The 18,524-nt window shown below is 38.8% G+C and overlaps 1 protein-coding gene and 1 pseudogene across 1 annotated transcript; one reads left to right on the top strand and one right to left on the bottom strand.

Annotated features, from left to right (window-relative positions):
- Window positions 1-77: 77 nt before the first annotated feature.
- LOC136279577 (uncharacterized) lies at window positions 78-3,767 on the bottom strand. Its single transcript, XM_066163520.1, has 2 exons — window positions 902-3,767; window positions 78-157 (listed from the first exon to the last, which is right to left on the bottom strand). The coding sequence occupies exons 1-2, from the start codon at window positions 3,765-3,767 to the stop codon at window positions 78-80; spliced, it is 2,946 nt and encodes a 981-aa protein (XP_066019617.1).
- A 5,062-nt stretch (window positions 3,768-8,829) lies between these two features.
- Window positions 8,830-15,044, top strand: LOC136279576 (uncharacterized; annotated as a pseudogene).
- Window positions 15,045-18,524: the final 3,480 nt, after the last annotated feature.

Raw genomic sequence — 18,524 nt, 5'->3', positions numbered from 1 at the left:
GACCTGCAGCAGCTAAAACAATTCACAGGTCACAGGGTTCTACGGAAAGTCAAATAGTTGTGAATACATCATATTCACTATGTAGGATTAAGTAGAGTAACAACCATAGAAGGATTGCATATAACTGACCTATATGAAGACAAAATAGCTGTCAGTCCTGAGGTACAAAAAGAAATGAAACGTTTAAAATCTCACGCAAAATTAGAATTATCTGTTTGTCCTCTTTACAATGCTGAGCAAATACTGTTAAAAATCTGTTATTTAAACACAAGATCTTTACATAGACATATTGAAGATGTGTGTAAAGACTTAAATTATTCCACCGCTGATGTGTGTGTCGTGTGTGTCTTTATTGTTCAAAAGATAAAATTACATATCTTATGTTACATTAAAAAAAGGATGTAAATAAGCTTAGGTGTATCTAAATAAGATAAGTATATACGTGTAAACAAATACAAAAGTCTAATACAGGAAGTACACTTTTACAAAGCTACATTGTACTTAAAAACAATTCTATTAAAAAATGTATTCTTAAAACGGTTTGTGCGAATGGCGGGCATGACAGGGGATTTATTTCTCAAATTATACCTCGTGATCTTGGTCTCAGGGAAGTAGGCTCTAAGAGGATGGCTCAGGATAGTTGAAACCTTGCGACAAATTTTGTGATCTTGCGTTTTAAGTAAGTCACCTATCACTAATTTCTTAGATATGTAACTACGTTTAAAACAACGATCTAAAAACTGCTGGGCTATAGTTAGCTCTGACTCAGAGGCCCCATGCACAGATAGAGCATAAGTAATATTAGGTAGGACAATGGAATTAAATAAAACATCTACTTCTGCTTGGCTACATCCTTCTTTGCGGAGGCATCTGATAACGTATAAACATTTATTAGCTTTACCTAACTTTTCTTTTAGGTGAGTACTGAATTTGCAGTTCGGCTGAAACGTGAGACCAAGAATGGTTATTGTACTAGTCTGAGGTATGCCAAAAATACTTTTGTAGGCCTCAGCAGTGTGACCTTTTTTATACATAATAAGCTCTTTACATTTAGTAGAATTTGAATTCATTCTATTTTGGCTTGCCCACTGTAAAAACTGATTTATTAAGTCTACAGAGTGATCTTTATAATAATATACCGGAGCAATAATCGTACAGTCATCAGCGTATTTGAAACCAAGTGTCTCGTTCCCTAATTTAATTTCCAGATCATTAAGAAATATATTGAACAAATAAGGTCCTGAAACACTACCCTGGGTTGTGCCCTTGTTAACTGTTTTCCAATTACAGACATGATTCCCGAAAATAACTCTTTGTTTTCTATCTCGCAAAAAACCTAACCACCAGTTTATGATATACGGGTTAAGTGGTAGACTCTTAAGTTTCTCAGCAAGGAGTTGATGGCTCACAGAGTCAAAGGCCTTACTGAAATCCATCGCGAACATCCGCACTGCCTTGCACTTGGGATCATCAAGAAACTTGCAGATCTTATTCTGTATAAGTAGCAGAGCATCTGTGCAGCTCCCTCCTTCTCTATACGCGAATTCACTATTCAACAGCTGTTCTTCTACCGGCCTTTGGGCGTGAATCTTATAGACTGCCTTTTCCAGGGCTCTTGCTATTACAGGGGTTACGTTGATCCCCCGGAAGTCCCCTCTTGCCACTGGAACATCAACTTTTGGCAGTGGGTTTATACTTGCCCTTTTCCACGATCTAGGCCATTGGTGCGTAGCGAGAGACAAATTCCATAGCTTAGTAATGATTGGAGTGAAGATCTCCGCATGGTCTTTCCACACCCAATACGGAATTTGGTCAGGACCAGTTGCAGTCTTCTTTAGAGTACTCAGTGAGTTCCATACATATCGTTCACTAATTTCCGGGACTTTCACCTCAGGACCAATTTCAAGTAACGCGGGCTCAACGTAATCGCCATCCGTACACAGGTCACCGAAATACTCGTTCAAATCTTGAGCGGTCTCTCTATCCAGCGAAACGTTTGTGGACCGCCGGCGTTGAGATATCAAGTCTACGTTTTTCCACCATTCTCTGCTCCCCATTTTGCCCTCCAGAAGCATCCTTCTGTTTTCGCCAATAACCTTCAACACATTTCTACTAAGCTCTCTATGCTTATTAGTGCGTAAAACAGAGATGCGAGACTTGCTACGTAGCATGTATTTAACTAGCGGTGTCATCCAACTTGGATCACGGGACGAAAGGGAAACCGTTCGTAAAGGCATGCACCAGTTAATATTTGACAGGATCTTCAATTCTAAGATGTTCACAGCTGTTTCGATACTATCGGCCTCCAAAACATCATCCCAGCATTCTGATGCGAGGGCAAGGTAAAGAGCTTGCTTCCTATGCTCACGACAATCCCTAAATTGCACTTTCTTACGAATAGGCTTGAGTTTCTTGCCCGCTGGAACTATAAATCCAATGTGATCCGTCTTAATCAGCATCTTTATAGATAAAGCTTTTCCGAAGAGCTCTGGCCTATTTGTAAGACAATTATCCAAAAATGAATCCCCTCGTGTTGGAAAATCCACTAAAGCGGTCCAACCAGTAATGCGTTTAAGTCTCGTGAGATCAAGGTGATTAAGATCGCCACCGCAAACAATAGTAGCGTTTGGGTGATTATCCAGCATTGTGTCAAAGAAATTAAGAAGATAATCCATTAAATCCCATTGCTGGTATGATGTTTTCGGGGGGTGATAAAGACCAGATAAAAGAATGTAATTCCCACTTGGCAGCAACACAGTCAGGCAAATAAACTCGTATAAATTAGAACGATAAACATCAATAACTGAAAGATTACTCCTTGTATAGATAGCAACACCTCCCCCATTCCTTAGATCGCATCCAGACCAATTCCTATCCCTTCTGAAGATATTATAACCCGAGATATTAACCACCGTATTGGGTACCTCAATTTTTAAATGAGTTTCCGACACAACACAAGCATCGATGTCATTATTTCTTAAGTCGGCCTCCAAAGCCACAACCGCTCGCACCCGACTAGTTGTTTTCCCCAAACTACAGATGTTAATAAACAAAAGTTTAGGGACAGCAAGCTGACCAGAACTAACAGAGGTGTGTTCGCGGGACACCACTTGTTTTGGTACACTGACGAGATTGCTAGGGTTTCGTCGTTTTTCAACCCGCAGCCGGGGAATAGCAAACCCACTTTCCGCCCTTCGTCCAATGACGACAGAAATATTCTGAATAGTTCTCTCCTTCACATGCTGAACATTTTTTCTCAAACCTCCCCGATTACCACGAAACCTGAGCAGCTGTAGTTTCTTAAGCGTCTCTAAGACAGGGCTCGAAGGTTTACCAGATTTCTTTCTCAAACCGAGTAAATAGTTTCTTCCATAACATGGAATCTTACTTTCGTCAGACCAGGTTTGCTTTCGTAGATCATAGCTCTTCTCTGAAGAAATAGGACCAGGATTCGTCTCCACATCCATAAAAACTGTAATGTCTATCGTTAACAGGGAGCAATCCGTCGCCGCAAGCAGTATATAACCATGTTTAACCCATTTCATGATAGGCCTTCGAAGTCTATCATGGCGGTGCGCCCTTGTTGAGTAGCACTTACGAGCTGAGAAGGAAATTCCAAAGACGTCGCAACCAACCGAACTTTTTCCTCTCCAAATAGGCTTGAGAGAGTCAAAGTCTTCATCCAAGTATATATTGTAATAAAATTGAAGCTTAAAATTGATTAAAATAGCTAATAGAAGAGGAGCAAATATCCTCGTGGCCGCCATACTCGGCGCCTGCGCCTGCGCTGATATTAATATATTTTCAGAGACAAGATTCAGTCTTTCTGACCATGATAGTATATATGCTATTCAAAATTACTTTTTGTTCAGAAATGATGCTACCATGACAGCTATTAATATAAGACCATATGGAGGAATGGCAGTTTATAGTCACATAGAGTATTATTCTGGTTATCCCTACTCTTGCAATTCTAATGGAATTGAAATAACAGTTGTGAGGCTGATTACAGTCCCACACATACACATTTTTGGAATTTATCGCTCACCAAGAGTCCCAGTAACCCAAATGTGTCATGCATTGTCTGAACTACTGATGTCACAGTCTTCACAATTCAATGTATTTATGGGTGATTTTAATGTTAATTTGTTAAACAACAGAGATAAAATGTGTTTGTACAACTTATTTACAAGAGATCATGGATATGAAGAGTTGGTATCGTGCTACACCACTGATAACAGAACATGTCTAGACCATATTTATACTAATATACCCTTATCAGATATAAAAATTCAAATCCTTGAAACATATTTCAGTGACCACAAATCAGTCTGTGTTCTAATTCACCCATTCAATTTAACAACTTAGTAAGTAAATTGCATTAAAATAAACAGATAGGAGGGCCTCAAAAGCTGTGCTTAGCTACATACTAGTCATACATGCACATAAATGCTACGTAGAACTAAAACACAGGCCTCAGATGAGTCATTGATACCTTTCATTCTAAAATATATATACTGTATATCAAAGCAGACCAGAATACAATAATCTGCATAAGATCTGTCAACTGTACATTTAACTTTCACCCATCTGTCTATTTGTTCCAACTAATTTTTACTCCCAATAATATTTTAACAAGAAACGACACTTCTACTCTGGACTGTCTTGACATATGTTCTCCTCTTCTCTGAGTTTCAGGCATGAATGATGATTTTTCGCGTCTTTCTCATTCATGTATCTCCTGTATTAAAATCATTTCTTTCATTTGTTTCCTTTTCAGGCTGTTAATATATCAATGTCATGGAGGATGAAAATTTTCTCAACAACATTCACATAGTAAGTAAAGTGGCTCTCAAAGCATAGATACTTTCTCTCTATTTATTTTAACTTCACAATTCTCTTTTCAAACTTTTTTTAGGATACAGATGAAGATTCTGGAGACATTCCTGATGATGACAGCAACTCATTATATGACGTTTTCACAGTAAGTGAAAAAGTGTAATGACATTTTCATTCATCTTTTCTATGCTTCTTGTAACTTTTCTCTTCTCACCAAACAGATGAGGCACTTTTAAGCAACTCTGTTGACCAGAATAGTGAGGAAGTCCTGAATGAAGATTTACCAAACAGCACCCAACATACAGTAAGTAAAATGATAATCATTCAATACCTGAATGAAATTGCAGACACTCCTTTCATTCCTATCAAAATATTTTTTTTGCAAAACACACAAGTGAGGTTTTAACAAGACTCACTCATTCTACAGCTGTAAATATGACCCCTTTTACTTGAGTAATACATTATATGTATATCAGCCTTCTCTGCAACTTCTTGTGAGCTCACCCTTTGCCTTTTTCATTTCTGTTTTTAAGGTCAAAGATGAAGATCATCTAAGTACCCCTATTGATGACAGTAGTGAAGAATTCGTAAACCAGCAACTTGAACATGGAATAGCAAGGGGGGTACATACATAATGTTTCTCCCTTAAGGAACAATAGTACCTATTTTGACTTTCAAGTTCAAACGAAGTACAAAACTGTAAGAGCTGTATGCTTCTCGCCTCAGAAAAGAAAAGTACTCAACAGCTTTTCCAAAACTGATACACCCGTGAAACTCAAGAAGTGTTGTCTTGAGACTAAGTAAAATTCAGAAGACTTAGTAATCAATGATGACCTTAAAAATTGAAGAATGTTCAGAGGTTGACTTTAATAAGAAAGAGCTACCTACCAATTTCACAATCTCCTCTCTTAAGTCTATTTCTGTTAGACAGTTGGTTACCATAAAAGCAAAGGTAGTGGCAAAAAGCTCAACTCAAGAAGTCAAAGCTGGAAAGCTGTCATTAGTAGAGGCACTAATAATAAATCACACTGGTTTTATTAAAATAGTACTGTGGGAAGAATTTCAAAATCAAATCGAAGAGGAAAAAACGTTCATTTTCAATAATGAGAGATTGAAAAAGAATTCCTCTTCTAATGAAATTTACTTGAATACAGCTCAAGGTGACAAGACAACCATAACTCCAACAGAACCTTTTGAAATACCTTTGGCTATTCCTGTAAATATCTACGAATGTAACACACCCACTAAAGGAGAAATATTAGCCGTGGAAAAATTAAGTTGTTATTACTCCTGCGTTAAATGCTTTAAAAAGGTGGCAGTCACACCAGATTCAACATAGTCAAATGTACTAACCGTTCTTTGCATCAAAAGACAAAAGCTTGCAAACAAAAATGGGTCGCCCATGTTCTTTTTGACATTGGGTATGAAAACATTCTGGTGACTTTTTTCGACAATACATTTCAAGCTTTGCTTAAAGACCTAAAACTACCACCCCCATTAACAGAAAGTCAAATGACTGAAATGTTACCCACTGTCAAGATTGCTCATGACAAAAAGAAGATAGCAAAAAGCATTTCAATTAATGCTTAGTGTACACTGTACCAAAACAATAATCTTCCATCTTTATTTACTATTCAGATTAATTTCCAAAAAGTTGTGTTGCTAAATGTCAAACTTTTCACAAAAAGAAAAAAAAAAGATATTAGTACTATTGTATCATCGTTATTGTTGAGACTTAAAGTCTATTTTTTTCGACATCATTTTTATTAACATTATGTATCAGTTAATTCCAAAAGCGCCCACCCCCCCGGCATACCCCGGGTATTTACCCGAAATACGTCCCGCACGATGGGGCATTTGACTATCGACTAAACACTGGTCGGCGGTCGCCAGCTAAAGGGTTTCGCGCGCAAATATTCATTCATTAACAACAGGAGCCACTTCGCTCCTTTCACTTCAAGATTCCGCGTAGGTTTTCCGTTGTTTACTAAATATACAATTGATATACCTTTATTCAAAGTTTGGAGTGTCGCCAAAAGAGAGCAGAAAAGAGTTTTGGCGCTCAATTTTTCGGATCTGGTTTGCAAAGGTAAGCGATTTTAGATTAAAATATTTATTTTGAATGGGGAGCGTGCCAAAATGCTCTATGCAACGAGTGATTTGCTATAAATTTGTACTTGATTTGCCCTTTTCGAGGCCTTGACAGTGGGGAATTCGACCGTCTAAACTGTAAACATGGGGGCTTTTGATCAAAATTTTCAAAAAAAGTCAAATGCCCAGATGTTCGCCCGGGCGGGGAAGGGGTGCTTTTGGAATTCACTGATAAATTAATGCTCAATACGTTCAAATTAATGAGAGAAGTCCACAATTACGTACCTAACATCGATTATGTCACATTAGAAAAGTAACCTTGCAGAAAATACATTCATCATGGTTAATATTAATTCAGTGTCATGTCTTTTTCCTAGGAACCTCTCCCTTCCCTCAAATAATTCAAATCAGCGTCAACCAAATCATGACAAGAGAAAAGAAATATTATATTTGTTGTTATATTTTTGTTCAAATAAAGTTGAAATGTTTCAAAGCATAACTGCTTTTTCTTTTTAACTATCAGTTGATGCTCCCGAAAAAAGGCAAGCTCAAAACTGTCGATACCTTCTGTGGAACCTCGGTTTAACGAACCTCTATGTGACGATGTCCTCCCTATAACGATCGATATTCTTCAGCCCCGAACTAGTAGAACGAATGTTCCTTGTCACTTCGTTAAACCAAGGCTCCAGTGCATAGTGTACGCATCACTTTCTACCGAAAAAGCTCGCTCCATACTTGCTTCGTTCACCTGACAGCCTCTTTACCCACCTGATATCATTGCTGCTCACAATGAAAATGAACTGCAAATGCCGTAGATTCATGTGCTCATCGAGCACCTATTTTTTAAGTCAGTATCACATCAGTTATATGGCGACTCTAATGTGGGGAATTTTCTGATTCCCAGAATCCACAAGTTTTCTGTTTATTTATTGTTCCGAATTCACTCCAAAGTTCACAAAAAGATTCTAAAGATCACGCGTTTCTTACCGGAAACGAGATATCACATGATTGAAACTCAATTGAAATCAACAATAGCTAAAAACAAAACAATAATCACAAGTTTATTAGCGTGACGACTTGTCACGCTACAGTCACAAAAGTTCTCCACACTAACCATCACTTAGAAATTAGAGCATTGGCTGTCCAGTATTTGAGAAATAATCCTGTATATATATTTAATAGAAAGCAACTTGGATGGATCATGGTTAAGTTATTTATCTCGTATTTCTATGCAAGGAACATAGGTTGTTAACATTGTTGTACAAGCTGTCGTGGATTCACTGAACTTAAGAATTCATATCGTCGAATGTAGTGCAAATTTTTCAGATTTGACCCTGGTTGAATCTATGAATACTGAGGTTGGAAATATTAGAAATATTAGACCTATATGTAGGTCACATAGGTTAACTGCATTGTGTCAACTTTACCTGCTGAATTTGGAGTAAATTCAACTGAAACTGGAACTGAGAAGTCTCACGTAAATCTTGCATCTTGTGACTGACATAAATTATAACCGTAAAGGAAAAGACAGTGACTACATGAAAGAATATAAAAAGAAAAGAATAGTAGATAAAGGCATTTCTAAGGAGGATAGAGAAAAAAAATAATCAATACATGAAGAGTTATAGCGCAAGGAAAAAAGTATTAAATAAAGTATTGAGACTTTTATTTCAAAGTTTCATGACATTGTCTCTCAAGGGCCATTGTATATTTGTACTTGCTGTGACCAAATGTTCTACAAACATAGTGTACTTCAGACTAGTAATCTAAGACAAAAGAATCCTGATATTCATAAATACCTTACAGGTAAGACAAGTGTCAACAATACTGAATGGGTTTGTCAAACATGTTTCAAGTATTTGAGTAAAAACAAAGTTCCACCGTGCTATAGTTAACGGAATGCAATTTCCACATAAACCAGCATTCTTTGATCTAAATGAACTAGAGTGTAGATTACTTGCACCCAGAATTGCTTTTCAAAAACTCACGCAGGCACCACGAGGAAGGCAACTTAAGATACACGGTAATATTGGTAATGTTCCAGCAGATGTGAACAACACTGTTAGTATGTTACCACGCTTACCATATGAAACTGCAACAATTAAAATTAATTTGAAACGTAGGCTACAATACAAAAGTAGTGCATTATCATTAACTGTTTAGACCAAATAAAGTTATCAAAGCTGCAATTTGGCTTTTGCACAACAGTGATCTGTATAAAGAGGAAGGTATTGCACTGAATGAAAATTGGTTACATAACTATAACGAAGCATTAACTGGAGACATTGAAACTACTGATGATGAGGATGTAATCTTAACTGAAAATAAGCAAATCAATGAAGAAACATCACAAAATGGTGAAGATGAATGGAGTGAGGATGAAGCATGTTATGATATGCAAAAAACCTTCCGGACATCAACGTTTGCTTTTTCTTTCTTATGTAACTCTCAACTGTTATGTAACTTTCTGGACTGGTTATGTAATCACTTCGGACTACTCACGTGTCAGTTCTCGGGTTACACGAAAAAAAACATTTTTTTTATAATAAGAGAGTCGCTATCGCGTTGTTGTTGTTTCGTTAGCTCTAAAGGTAACCTGCCTCTCAAGTAATTAAAGTTTGTGTTCAAAGAAGCTTACTGGACTCAGACTCACTATCTTGCTCTCTCGCGTCTTAAAGGACAAAACTTGGTGTCAGGAGGTGAGTCACGTTTCACGAGCTTTGTTGTTGTTGGTGGAAGTTTATTTTATATTGGTCATGACCTCGATCTCTGCTAGTCAGCAACCTTCTGGTTCATCGGCTGCTGCACCGATCTATACCACCACAGTACCGCTAGCCAAACCTCCAGATCCTCTTAATCTCGAAGACAGGTCACGTAGAGGCGATAACTGGTTACACTTTAAGAGAGCATGGCAAATCTATGAACGGGCGGCTGGGATAAGTCAAAAGGACGGCCCAGTCCGTGTTGCTCATTTTCTCAACATCGTTGGAAGAGAAGGAGTCCAATTGTTTGACACCTTTACCTTCGCTGAAGACGAAAGCGCTGACAATATTGATGACGTCCTGGCTAAATTTGAATCTCGTTGTTTGCCGCAGCGAAATCAGACATATGAACGGTACCTCTTCAACAAGAGAGAGCAAGAACCAGGAGAAAGTGTCGATCAATATTGCACAGCACTGATGCGCCTTTCTGAATACTGTGGGTTCCTAACCCTAAGAGACAGCTTGATAAGAGACCGCCTCATCCTTGGAGTCAAGAATGATCGGTCACGCAAGAAACTTTTAGAGAAGAAAGATCTCACTTTGGATAACGCGTTGGATATCCTGCGAACACAAGAGCTAACTGATATACGCGCTTTAGACATGACAACTGAAGAAGCTAATGTGAATAGGGTAAAAGCCAAGAAAACGAAACCGCCTAAGACCCAGACTGAGGATACAACACCGCATAAACACACTTCAGGTAAGAAGCGGACTCCTCCGTGGAAGTCAAGAGAAAAAAGTTCTGGTAACCCCGACAATGTATACACACGAGAATGCAAGTTTTGTGGTACTGTTCACGAGATGAAAAAGTCAGCTTGTCCAGCAGTTGGCAAGAAATGCACCAAATGTGGCAGAGACGGACACTTTGCAAAAAAATGCCACTCTCGCTCTGTCAATCACGTACAAGATTGTGAAATCTACAGCCACAAACCCTCCCCCACATCAGCTTATGTAACGGCGTGCCTTAACAATAATGCCCAAGTACAACTTCAGATTGATACAGTTGCTTCATGTAACATTCTCCCCAAAAGTGCCTACATCCGGGCTACAGGAGACAAACAGTGTACAAACCTTGAACAGTCGTTTACAAGGCTCATCATGCACAACAAGACTGTAGTCTGGCCACTTGGTCAAATCCGCCTACTTACTGAACGGAAAGGAAGAAAATATGGAGTTCTTTATCACATTGTGAAGCAAGATTTGACACCCCTCCTCTGTCGAACGACGTGTGAAAAGATGAACCTAGTCAAAATCTTGGATGCTGACGTAAATGCGATTCACGACGAAAGAATTGACGTCTCGTCAAATGTTAGAAGTGATCCTATCCTATATGAATTTACCGATATCTTCACTGGAATTGGCTGCCTTGAAGGAACCTACTCCATTCAAGTGGACGAAGGTTTCCGCCCGGTGGTACATCCCCCTCGTAAAGTGCCAGTCCCACTTCGAGATACCCTCAAGTTAGAGCTGGATAACATGGTGAAGAGTGGTATCCTCGCCAAGGTAGTTGAACCGACATCATGGGTCTCTAGCCTTGTCATAGTGAAGAAATCTAACGGGAAAATACGAGTATGTCTGGATCCTCGAGATCTCAACCGCGCAGTGAAACGCTCGCATTATCCACTTCCAACTATTGAGGAAGTAGCAACTCGCCTTAGTGGTGCTAAAGTCTTTAGCGTGTTAGATGCCAAATGTGGATTCTGGCAGGTACAACTTGATGAAAAGAGTAGTTACTTGACAACCATGAACACACCTTTTGGTCGCTATCGATGGCTCAGAATGCCATTCGGAATAAACTCAGCCCCAGAAGTATGGCAACAATGAATGCACGAGCTAGTAGAAGGACTCGCAGGTGTTGAAGTCATCGCCGATGATTTCCTAGTTTGCGGTTTTGGAGACTCTAATGAAGCTGCAATTGCCAACCATGATCAGAATCTCAAGGCTTTCCTCAGTCGCGCAAGAGAAAGAAACCTCACTCTCAACAGCGAGAAGTTGAAACTTCGACAGTCACAAGTTCCTTTCATAGGACACCTCCTTACAGCGGAAGGTCTAAAACCTGACCCGTCAAAGGTACAAGCTATAGTGGACTATCCAGTGCCTACCAATCTCGCTGAACTCAGAACGTTTCTGGGAATGGTGCAGTATCTGGCGAAATTCTGCCAACATCTGTCTACAGCATCACAGCCCTTAAGACAGTTGGAAAAGAAGGAAATAGAATGGCATTGGCAACACCCCCAAGATAAAGCCTTCAAGGAGATAAAAGAGCTCATCACTAAAGCCCCAGTCCTACAGTACTTTGACGTGAGTAAGAATGTCACTATACAGTGCGATGCCTCACAGTATGGCATTGGCGCAACTCTACTTCAGGAAGGACAGCCAGTTCACTACGCCAACAGGGCACTGACGTCAACAGAGCAAAATTACGCACAGATTGAGAAGGAGCTCTTAGCTGTTGTATTCTCTTGTGAGCACTTCGAGCATTACATTTATGGCAAGCACGTCACAGTCGAAACAGATCACAAGCCACTGATTGCTATACAGAAGAAGCCAATCAATACAGCTTCTAAGAGATTACAGCGTATGATGCTACGTCTTCAAAGATTTGACCTGAATCTCACTTACAAGCCAGGCAAAGAGATGTACATCGCTGACGCACTTTCTCGCGTTCTACCTAAGCAGTCAAAGGTACCAAATGCTAGCACCTCATCCTGCTATAAAGATCTAGAAACTGTCAACTTTGTTGAAGACTTATCGATATCAGAGTCGACACTTGCCAAGTTTCAAGTGGAAACGGCCAAGGATGAATCTTTACTAGCGTTGTCACAAGTTATACGCGCTGGCTGGCCTACAAAAACTTCCATGGTACCTACAAGCGCACAGCTTTTCTTCAAATACCGAGATGAAATGACGCTCCAAAATGGCCTAGTTTTCAAAGGAACAAAGATCGTTGTCCCAGAGAGCCTTCGCCGTGACATGATAGAGGAAACACACAAGTCCCATCAGGGACTCCAAGCATGCCTTCGAAGGGCCAGAGAGGTTTTCTTCTGGCCAGGAATGTCTGCACAACTCAAGAATCGTATTGATAAATGCTCTATATGCCAAAGTGTGAGACCTGAACAAGCCAGTGAACCTCTTCAGCCTCACCCAGTTCCTGACAGGCCATGGCAACGAGTTGGAACAGATTTGTTTACCTTCGAGAACCGAAACTACCTCGTATTAGTTGATTACTACAGCAACTTTATCGAGCTGGATCATCTTGCCGATACTACGTCCCAGACAGTCGTTCACAAGCTGAAGATGCATTTTTCGCGACATGGGGTACCCGATTACGTAGTTTCTGACAACGGTCCTCAGTACTCATTCTCAGAGTTCCGAAGATTTGCAGTAACGTGGAAGTTCACTCATATCACCACCTCACCACACTATCCACAAGCTAATGGGATGGCCGAAAGCGCAGTCAAAACCTGCAAGACTCTAATGAAGAAAGCTCTTCTGTCTCAATCCGATCCATATCTTGGTTTATTGGATCACCACAACACCCCCACTGCTGCGACAGGTATGTCTCCATGCCAACGACTTTTTGGTCGCCGAACTAAGACACTTCTACCCTTCTCAGAGTCTTTACTCAAGACTGACCAAACAGTTAGTGATCTTCTCAAAAGGGATCGTGTCAAGCAAGCGAAACATTTCGACCAACATGCTAAACAACTCTCAGAACTCAAATCAGGTGACATAGTGCGCATGAAGATGCCTGGAGAAACAAAGTGGTCAAAAGCAGTTGTTTCTTCTAAAGTGGCATCTCGCAGTTACAAGGTTGAAGTCAATGGTAGATTCTACAGGCGTAATCGCAAGCAGTTGCGTTCTACCATGGAACCACTTCAAGAAACCCCCTTCAAAATGGACGAAGATGACCTGACCGTTCCAGACAATCTGCAGGAACAGGACCAACCCCCTCCAGCAAGTTCTCAAGTAGGAACATCCATGTCCCCTCCAAGATCTCAACTACCCCCAACACCTCAAACAGAGCTGAGTGCAAGACCACCTCACGAAGCTACTACAACTGAAATACGGACACGACATGGACGATTGATCAAGCCACCTAAAAAGTTTGACATTGAGTTATAGTAAAAAAAAAAAAAAAAAAAAAAAAAGAAAAATAGAAAAAAGGGAAAGATGTTATGATATGCAAAAAACCTTCCGGACATCAACGTTTGCTTTTTCTTTCTTATGTAACTCTCAACTGTTATGTAACTTTCTGGACTGGTTATGTAATCACTTCGGACTACTCACGTGTCAGTTCTCGGGTTACACGAAAAAAAACATTTTTTTTATAATAAGAGAGTCGCTATCGCGTTGTTGTTGTTTCGTTAGCTCTAAAGGTAACCTGCCTCTCAAGTAATTAAAGTTTGTGTTCAAAGAAGCTTACTGGACTCAGACTCACTATCTTGCTCTCTCGTGTCTTAAAGGACAAAACTAAGCAGACATTTGTGCTGGTGTGACTGATACTTTGCTAACACCACCAGATTTTGCAGATCATAATGAGTGGCAGTGCATTCTTAATCTCGCACCAGCAAAGGGTAGTATGCCATTGACTGTATTCAGGGATGAATATTCTGAAGAATTGGCATATCCAGGAATATTTCTTGGACAGAAAAGACCTGGTCAGAAAGATCGGTTAGTGAAAGTTCTTTACAGTGGCATCTGTAAATCAGAACTGAGGTCAGACCGTAGAGCAGCAAAAAATGTCGAAAACATTTTTTATAAAGCAAAAAAGTTGCAGATGAAAATTCTTTTAGGAAAATCACAAGTTGCTTTAAGAAAATGCCACAGAAATAATAAGTCTCTAAAAGCTGGCGATTTAAAAAAGATGGAGGATTAGAAAAACCAGTACATCATGACGGGGGATATAAATTCCTGAGAGCTTTACGTGGAAGCCCTCCATATTTTGAAAAAGCTAAGAGAGATCTATTTGCTATGATGAGACAACTGGGCACAGCTACTTTGTTTTGTAGTTTCTCATCAGCAGAAACACAATGGATTCACCTTCTTAGAATTCTTGGTCAACTGGTTGATCACAAGCAGTATAGCAATGATGAACTGGGAAATTTAAACTGGGAGGAAAAGTGTAGATTGATCCAAAGTGATCCAGTCACATGTGCTAGACATTTTGACTATCAGGTGAATAATTTCTTAAGACATTTTCTGCTAAGCAATGCTGAACCATTAGGAAAAATCTCTGACTGGTTTTATAGAGTTGAATATCAGCAAAGAGGTTCACCTCACATTCTCATGATGATATGGATAGAAAGTGCACCTGCATTTGGTGAAGATAGTGATAGCATAGTGACCTAATTTATTGATAAAATAATAACTTGTAAGAAGCCAGCAGATAATGCTGAATTACTGGAACTAGTTAATAGACAAATTCATAAACATTCTCATACATGCCGTAAGAAATCTCAAAATGAATGTAGGTTCAATTATCCTCAGCCTTCTATGAGGGAAACAATTATTCTATATCCATTTTCTGAGGATGAAATACCAATGAGTGAAATAAAATCACACAAGGAATCATGGAAAAGCATTAAACAATATTTGAATGACCTTAAAGAAGGTATGAATACCACTTTTGACACCTTACTTGTGGTCTTAAGTATTACTGAAAGTGATTATATATTAGCCATCGGATCATCAATTAATAAACCAACTGTATTTCTCAAAAGAAGCCTTAACGAATTAAGGATAAATAATTACAATCCTGCTTGTCTTAGTGCATGGAGAGCTAATATGGATATTAAGTTTGTACTAGATGTGTATGCATGTGCTGTATACAGCAAATTATATTTCAAAGGCTCAGAAAGGTATGAGTGAACTGTTACGACAGGCTTTTACTGAAGCAAAAAAGGGTAATTCCAACATTAAACAGCAAGTGAGAGATATCGGAAGCAAGTTTTTAAATAATGTTGAAATAAGTCCACAAGAAGCTGTATACATTGTTTTACAGCTTCCAATGCGTAAAGCACCTCGACAGGTTGTATTTATAAACACCTCACCTCCCAGTGAGAGAGTAAAGCTTTTGAAGCCACTTAGTGATATTAAAGATACGGATGATGACTCTGGAGATATTTATACTGGTCATTTGATCAAAAGATACACAAAGCGGCCAGCTAGTCTTGAACACCTTACTCTAGCAGACTGGGCTGCCTGGAATGATACTGATACAAAGCCATACATTAAGCAGTCTAAAGAACTTGACTCTGATAGCCTTCTTTTAGAAACAGCTATTAATGAAGTCAACGATGATGATTATAATAATGATGATGGTGATGATGATAATCACACCCACTCTAAATGCAAATCTTCAAAGAAAAACAAAAGGAGGAAAATAGTTAGAATAATTAGAAGTGTATGGTTCAACAAAGAAACTGAACCAGAGATATACTTTCGTGAACTGATCATGCTTTTTACTTCATGGAGAAATGACAATACTGATTTGATCGGTAATTGTTTACCTTATCAAGATTACTTTTCTCTATTTGCTCATAAAATAAATGAAAAGATGAAACAATATGTTGTATGTAATGAAGACTTTAATTAAATACAAAATCACACAAATAGTACAGAAGACGTGGACCATCGGTATGGCCTGATAGCACCAAGTACTCAAAATGTTGAATGCCAAGATGAGGCCGAAGGTAATCAAGATTACAACCTGACTTAAATGAGAACTACAATCTTTCCGATGACATTGGCATTCCATCAGCTGATCTAAATCATGAACCATTAGTTCTAAATGAAATGCAGGATGAAGACTACAGACACATAGTTCAAATGAATAAAGGGGTAAGTTTCTAAAGAAACTGTGGTGCTGCGTCGGTGGGACAGTATAGCAGGTAATTTAGTGTTAACAACTGGGTTGAAAACGTAAATTAGCCACCGTAAAGAGTAAAAAAGCTGACGTTTCGAGCGTTAGCCCTTCGTCAGAGCGATAGACGAAGGGCTAACGCTCGAAACGTCAGCTTTTTTACTCTTTACGGTGGCTAATTTACGTTTTCAACCCAATTGTTAACACTAAATTACCTGACATAGTTCAAATGTTGAACAAAGTGCAAAAGGAATTTTTTTTATCATGTATTGCATCTGATTAAAACATCTGATGAGCCATTTTATTGCTTCCCCAATGGAGGAGCAGGAGTTGGGAAATCAGTTGTAACAAAGGCCTTTTATCAGGCAGCCTTAAAATATTATAACCAGAGAGCTGGTGTTGACTATACACAGGTGAAGGTGGTATTACTAGCACCTACTGGTAAAGCTGCTAATAACATCAAAGGCAATACCATTCATACTGCTCTTGAAATATCTGCATTTCATTCTTTGAAAACATACAAGTCCTGACTCAAGCAGACTCAATACTCTGAGATGTCAACTAGGTCATATCAAATTGATGTTTGTAGATGAGATATCCATGGTTGGCAACAGTATGTTTAATATTCAAATCAATAACAGACTTAAAGATATTAAAGGAAGTCAGTTGCCCTTCGAAGCTGTAAGTATTGTTGCTGTAGGTGACCTATTTCAACTTCAGCCAGTAATGGATGGTTACATATTTAAAGACCTAGACAATTCAGAGTATAGTGTTCTTTCACCTAACCTTTAGCAACAACATTTTAGAATTTTTGAATTGCATAATATTATGCGGCAAAGAGAAAGTAAAATGTTCGCTCAATTGCTTAACAGATTAAGAGAAGGTAAACACACCTGTCAAGATATTATGAAGCTTAAAGAAAGGTTTATAGATTCCAACAGTAGTACATATCTTAGTGTACCTCACTTATTCATACAGAATGCTAAAGTACATAAATTCAATGACAGAGTTCACTGTGCTATGTCTGTTCCTAAGTACTCGATCAAAGCACATGACACTGTTATTGGAGCTCACTCTCAGACACTCAGGGAAAAAATACTAAAACAGATTCCGCTTGATCAACCAAACAAAACAAGTCAATTGCATACAGTGTTGAACCTAGCAGTTGGTGAAAGAACAGATATCTCTCTCAATATAAGAACTGATGATGGCTTGACAAATGGTGCTGGTAACATAATCAAACTTATTCAAACACAAGAAACTGGCAAACCTTCAGGTATTATTTGGGTACCATTTGATTGCACTGATGTTAGTGAGAAAACAAGACATGATAATAGACATCTCTATATGCAAGGCATTGAACCTACATGGACACCCATTAAACCAGTTACATCACAGTTTGCAGTGGGTAGAAATAGAACAGCACAGGTCTTAAGAAAACAATTTCCACTACGTCCTGCTGCTGCAAAAACCATTCACAGGTCACAAGGTGATACAGTTGATAAAATAGTTGTCAACTTTGACGCAAAAAAAGCAATGCCTCATATTCACTATGAAGGTTTAAGCAGAGCAACAACAATAGAAGGCTTACACATAATAGACCTTTGTGAAGACAAAATAGCTATAAATACTGATGTACAGAAATGGAAAGGCTGAGAACTGAAGCTAAATTACATTTGTTCATAAATCCCATTTACAATGCTGATCAAGTTAAAAGTTTGTTATTTAAATGCAAGGTCTTTACATAGACATATTGAAGATGTGCGAAGCGACCTGAACTACTGTCGTAGACTGATGTAAATATTTTCACAGAGACAAGATTCTGTCACTCTGATGATAGGAGTGCATATATTATTGATAACTATAGTTTGTTTAGAAATGATGGTACAATAACAACTAATAATCTCCGACCATATAGAGGAACAGCAGTTTATAGTCGTGTTGATTACTATCCTGGTTATCCATAC

Source organism: Pocillopora verrucosa, chromosome 3 (assembly GCF_036669915.1).
Source record: "Pocillopora verrucosa isolate sample1 chromosome 3, ASM3666991v2, whole genome shotgun sequence".
Taxonomy (NCBI): Eukaryota; Metazoa; Cnidaria; class Anthozoa; order Scleractinia; family Pocilloporidae; genus Pocillopora; species Pocillopora verrucosa.
The sequence above is the reverse complement of the archived record's forward strand: the minus strand, read 5'-3'. Positions and strand labels throughout refer to the sequence as shown.

Excerpts from the sequence above, each read along its gene's own strand:
- LOC136279577 (XM_066163520.1), bottom strand. The coding sequence starts at position 3,767 with ATGGCGGCCACGAGGATATTTGCTCCTCTTCTATTAGCTATTTTAATC. Across the intron at positions 158-901 it reads TCACCTAAAAGAAAAGTTAG|GACTGACAGCTATTTTGTCT; the intron begins GTAAAGCTAATA and ends TTTGTACCTCAG.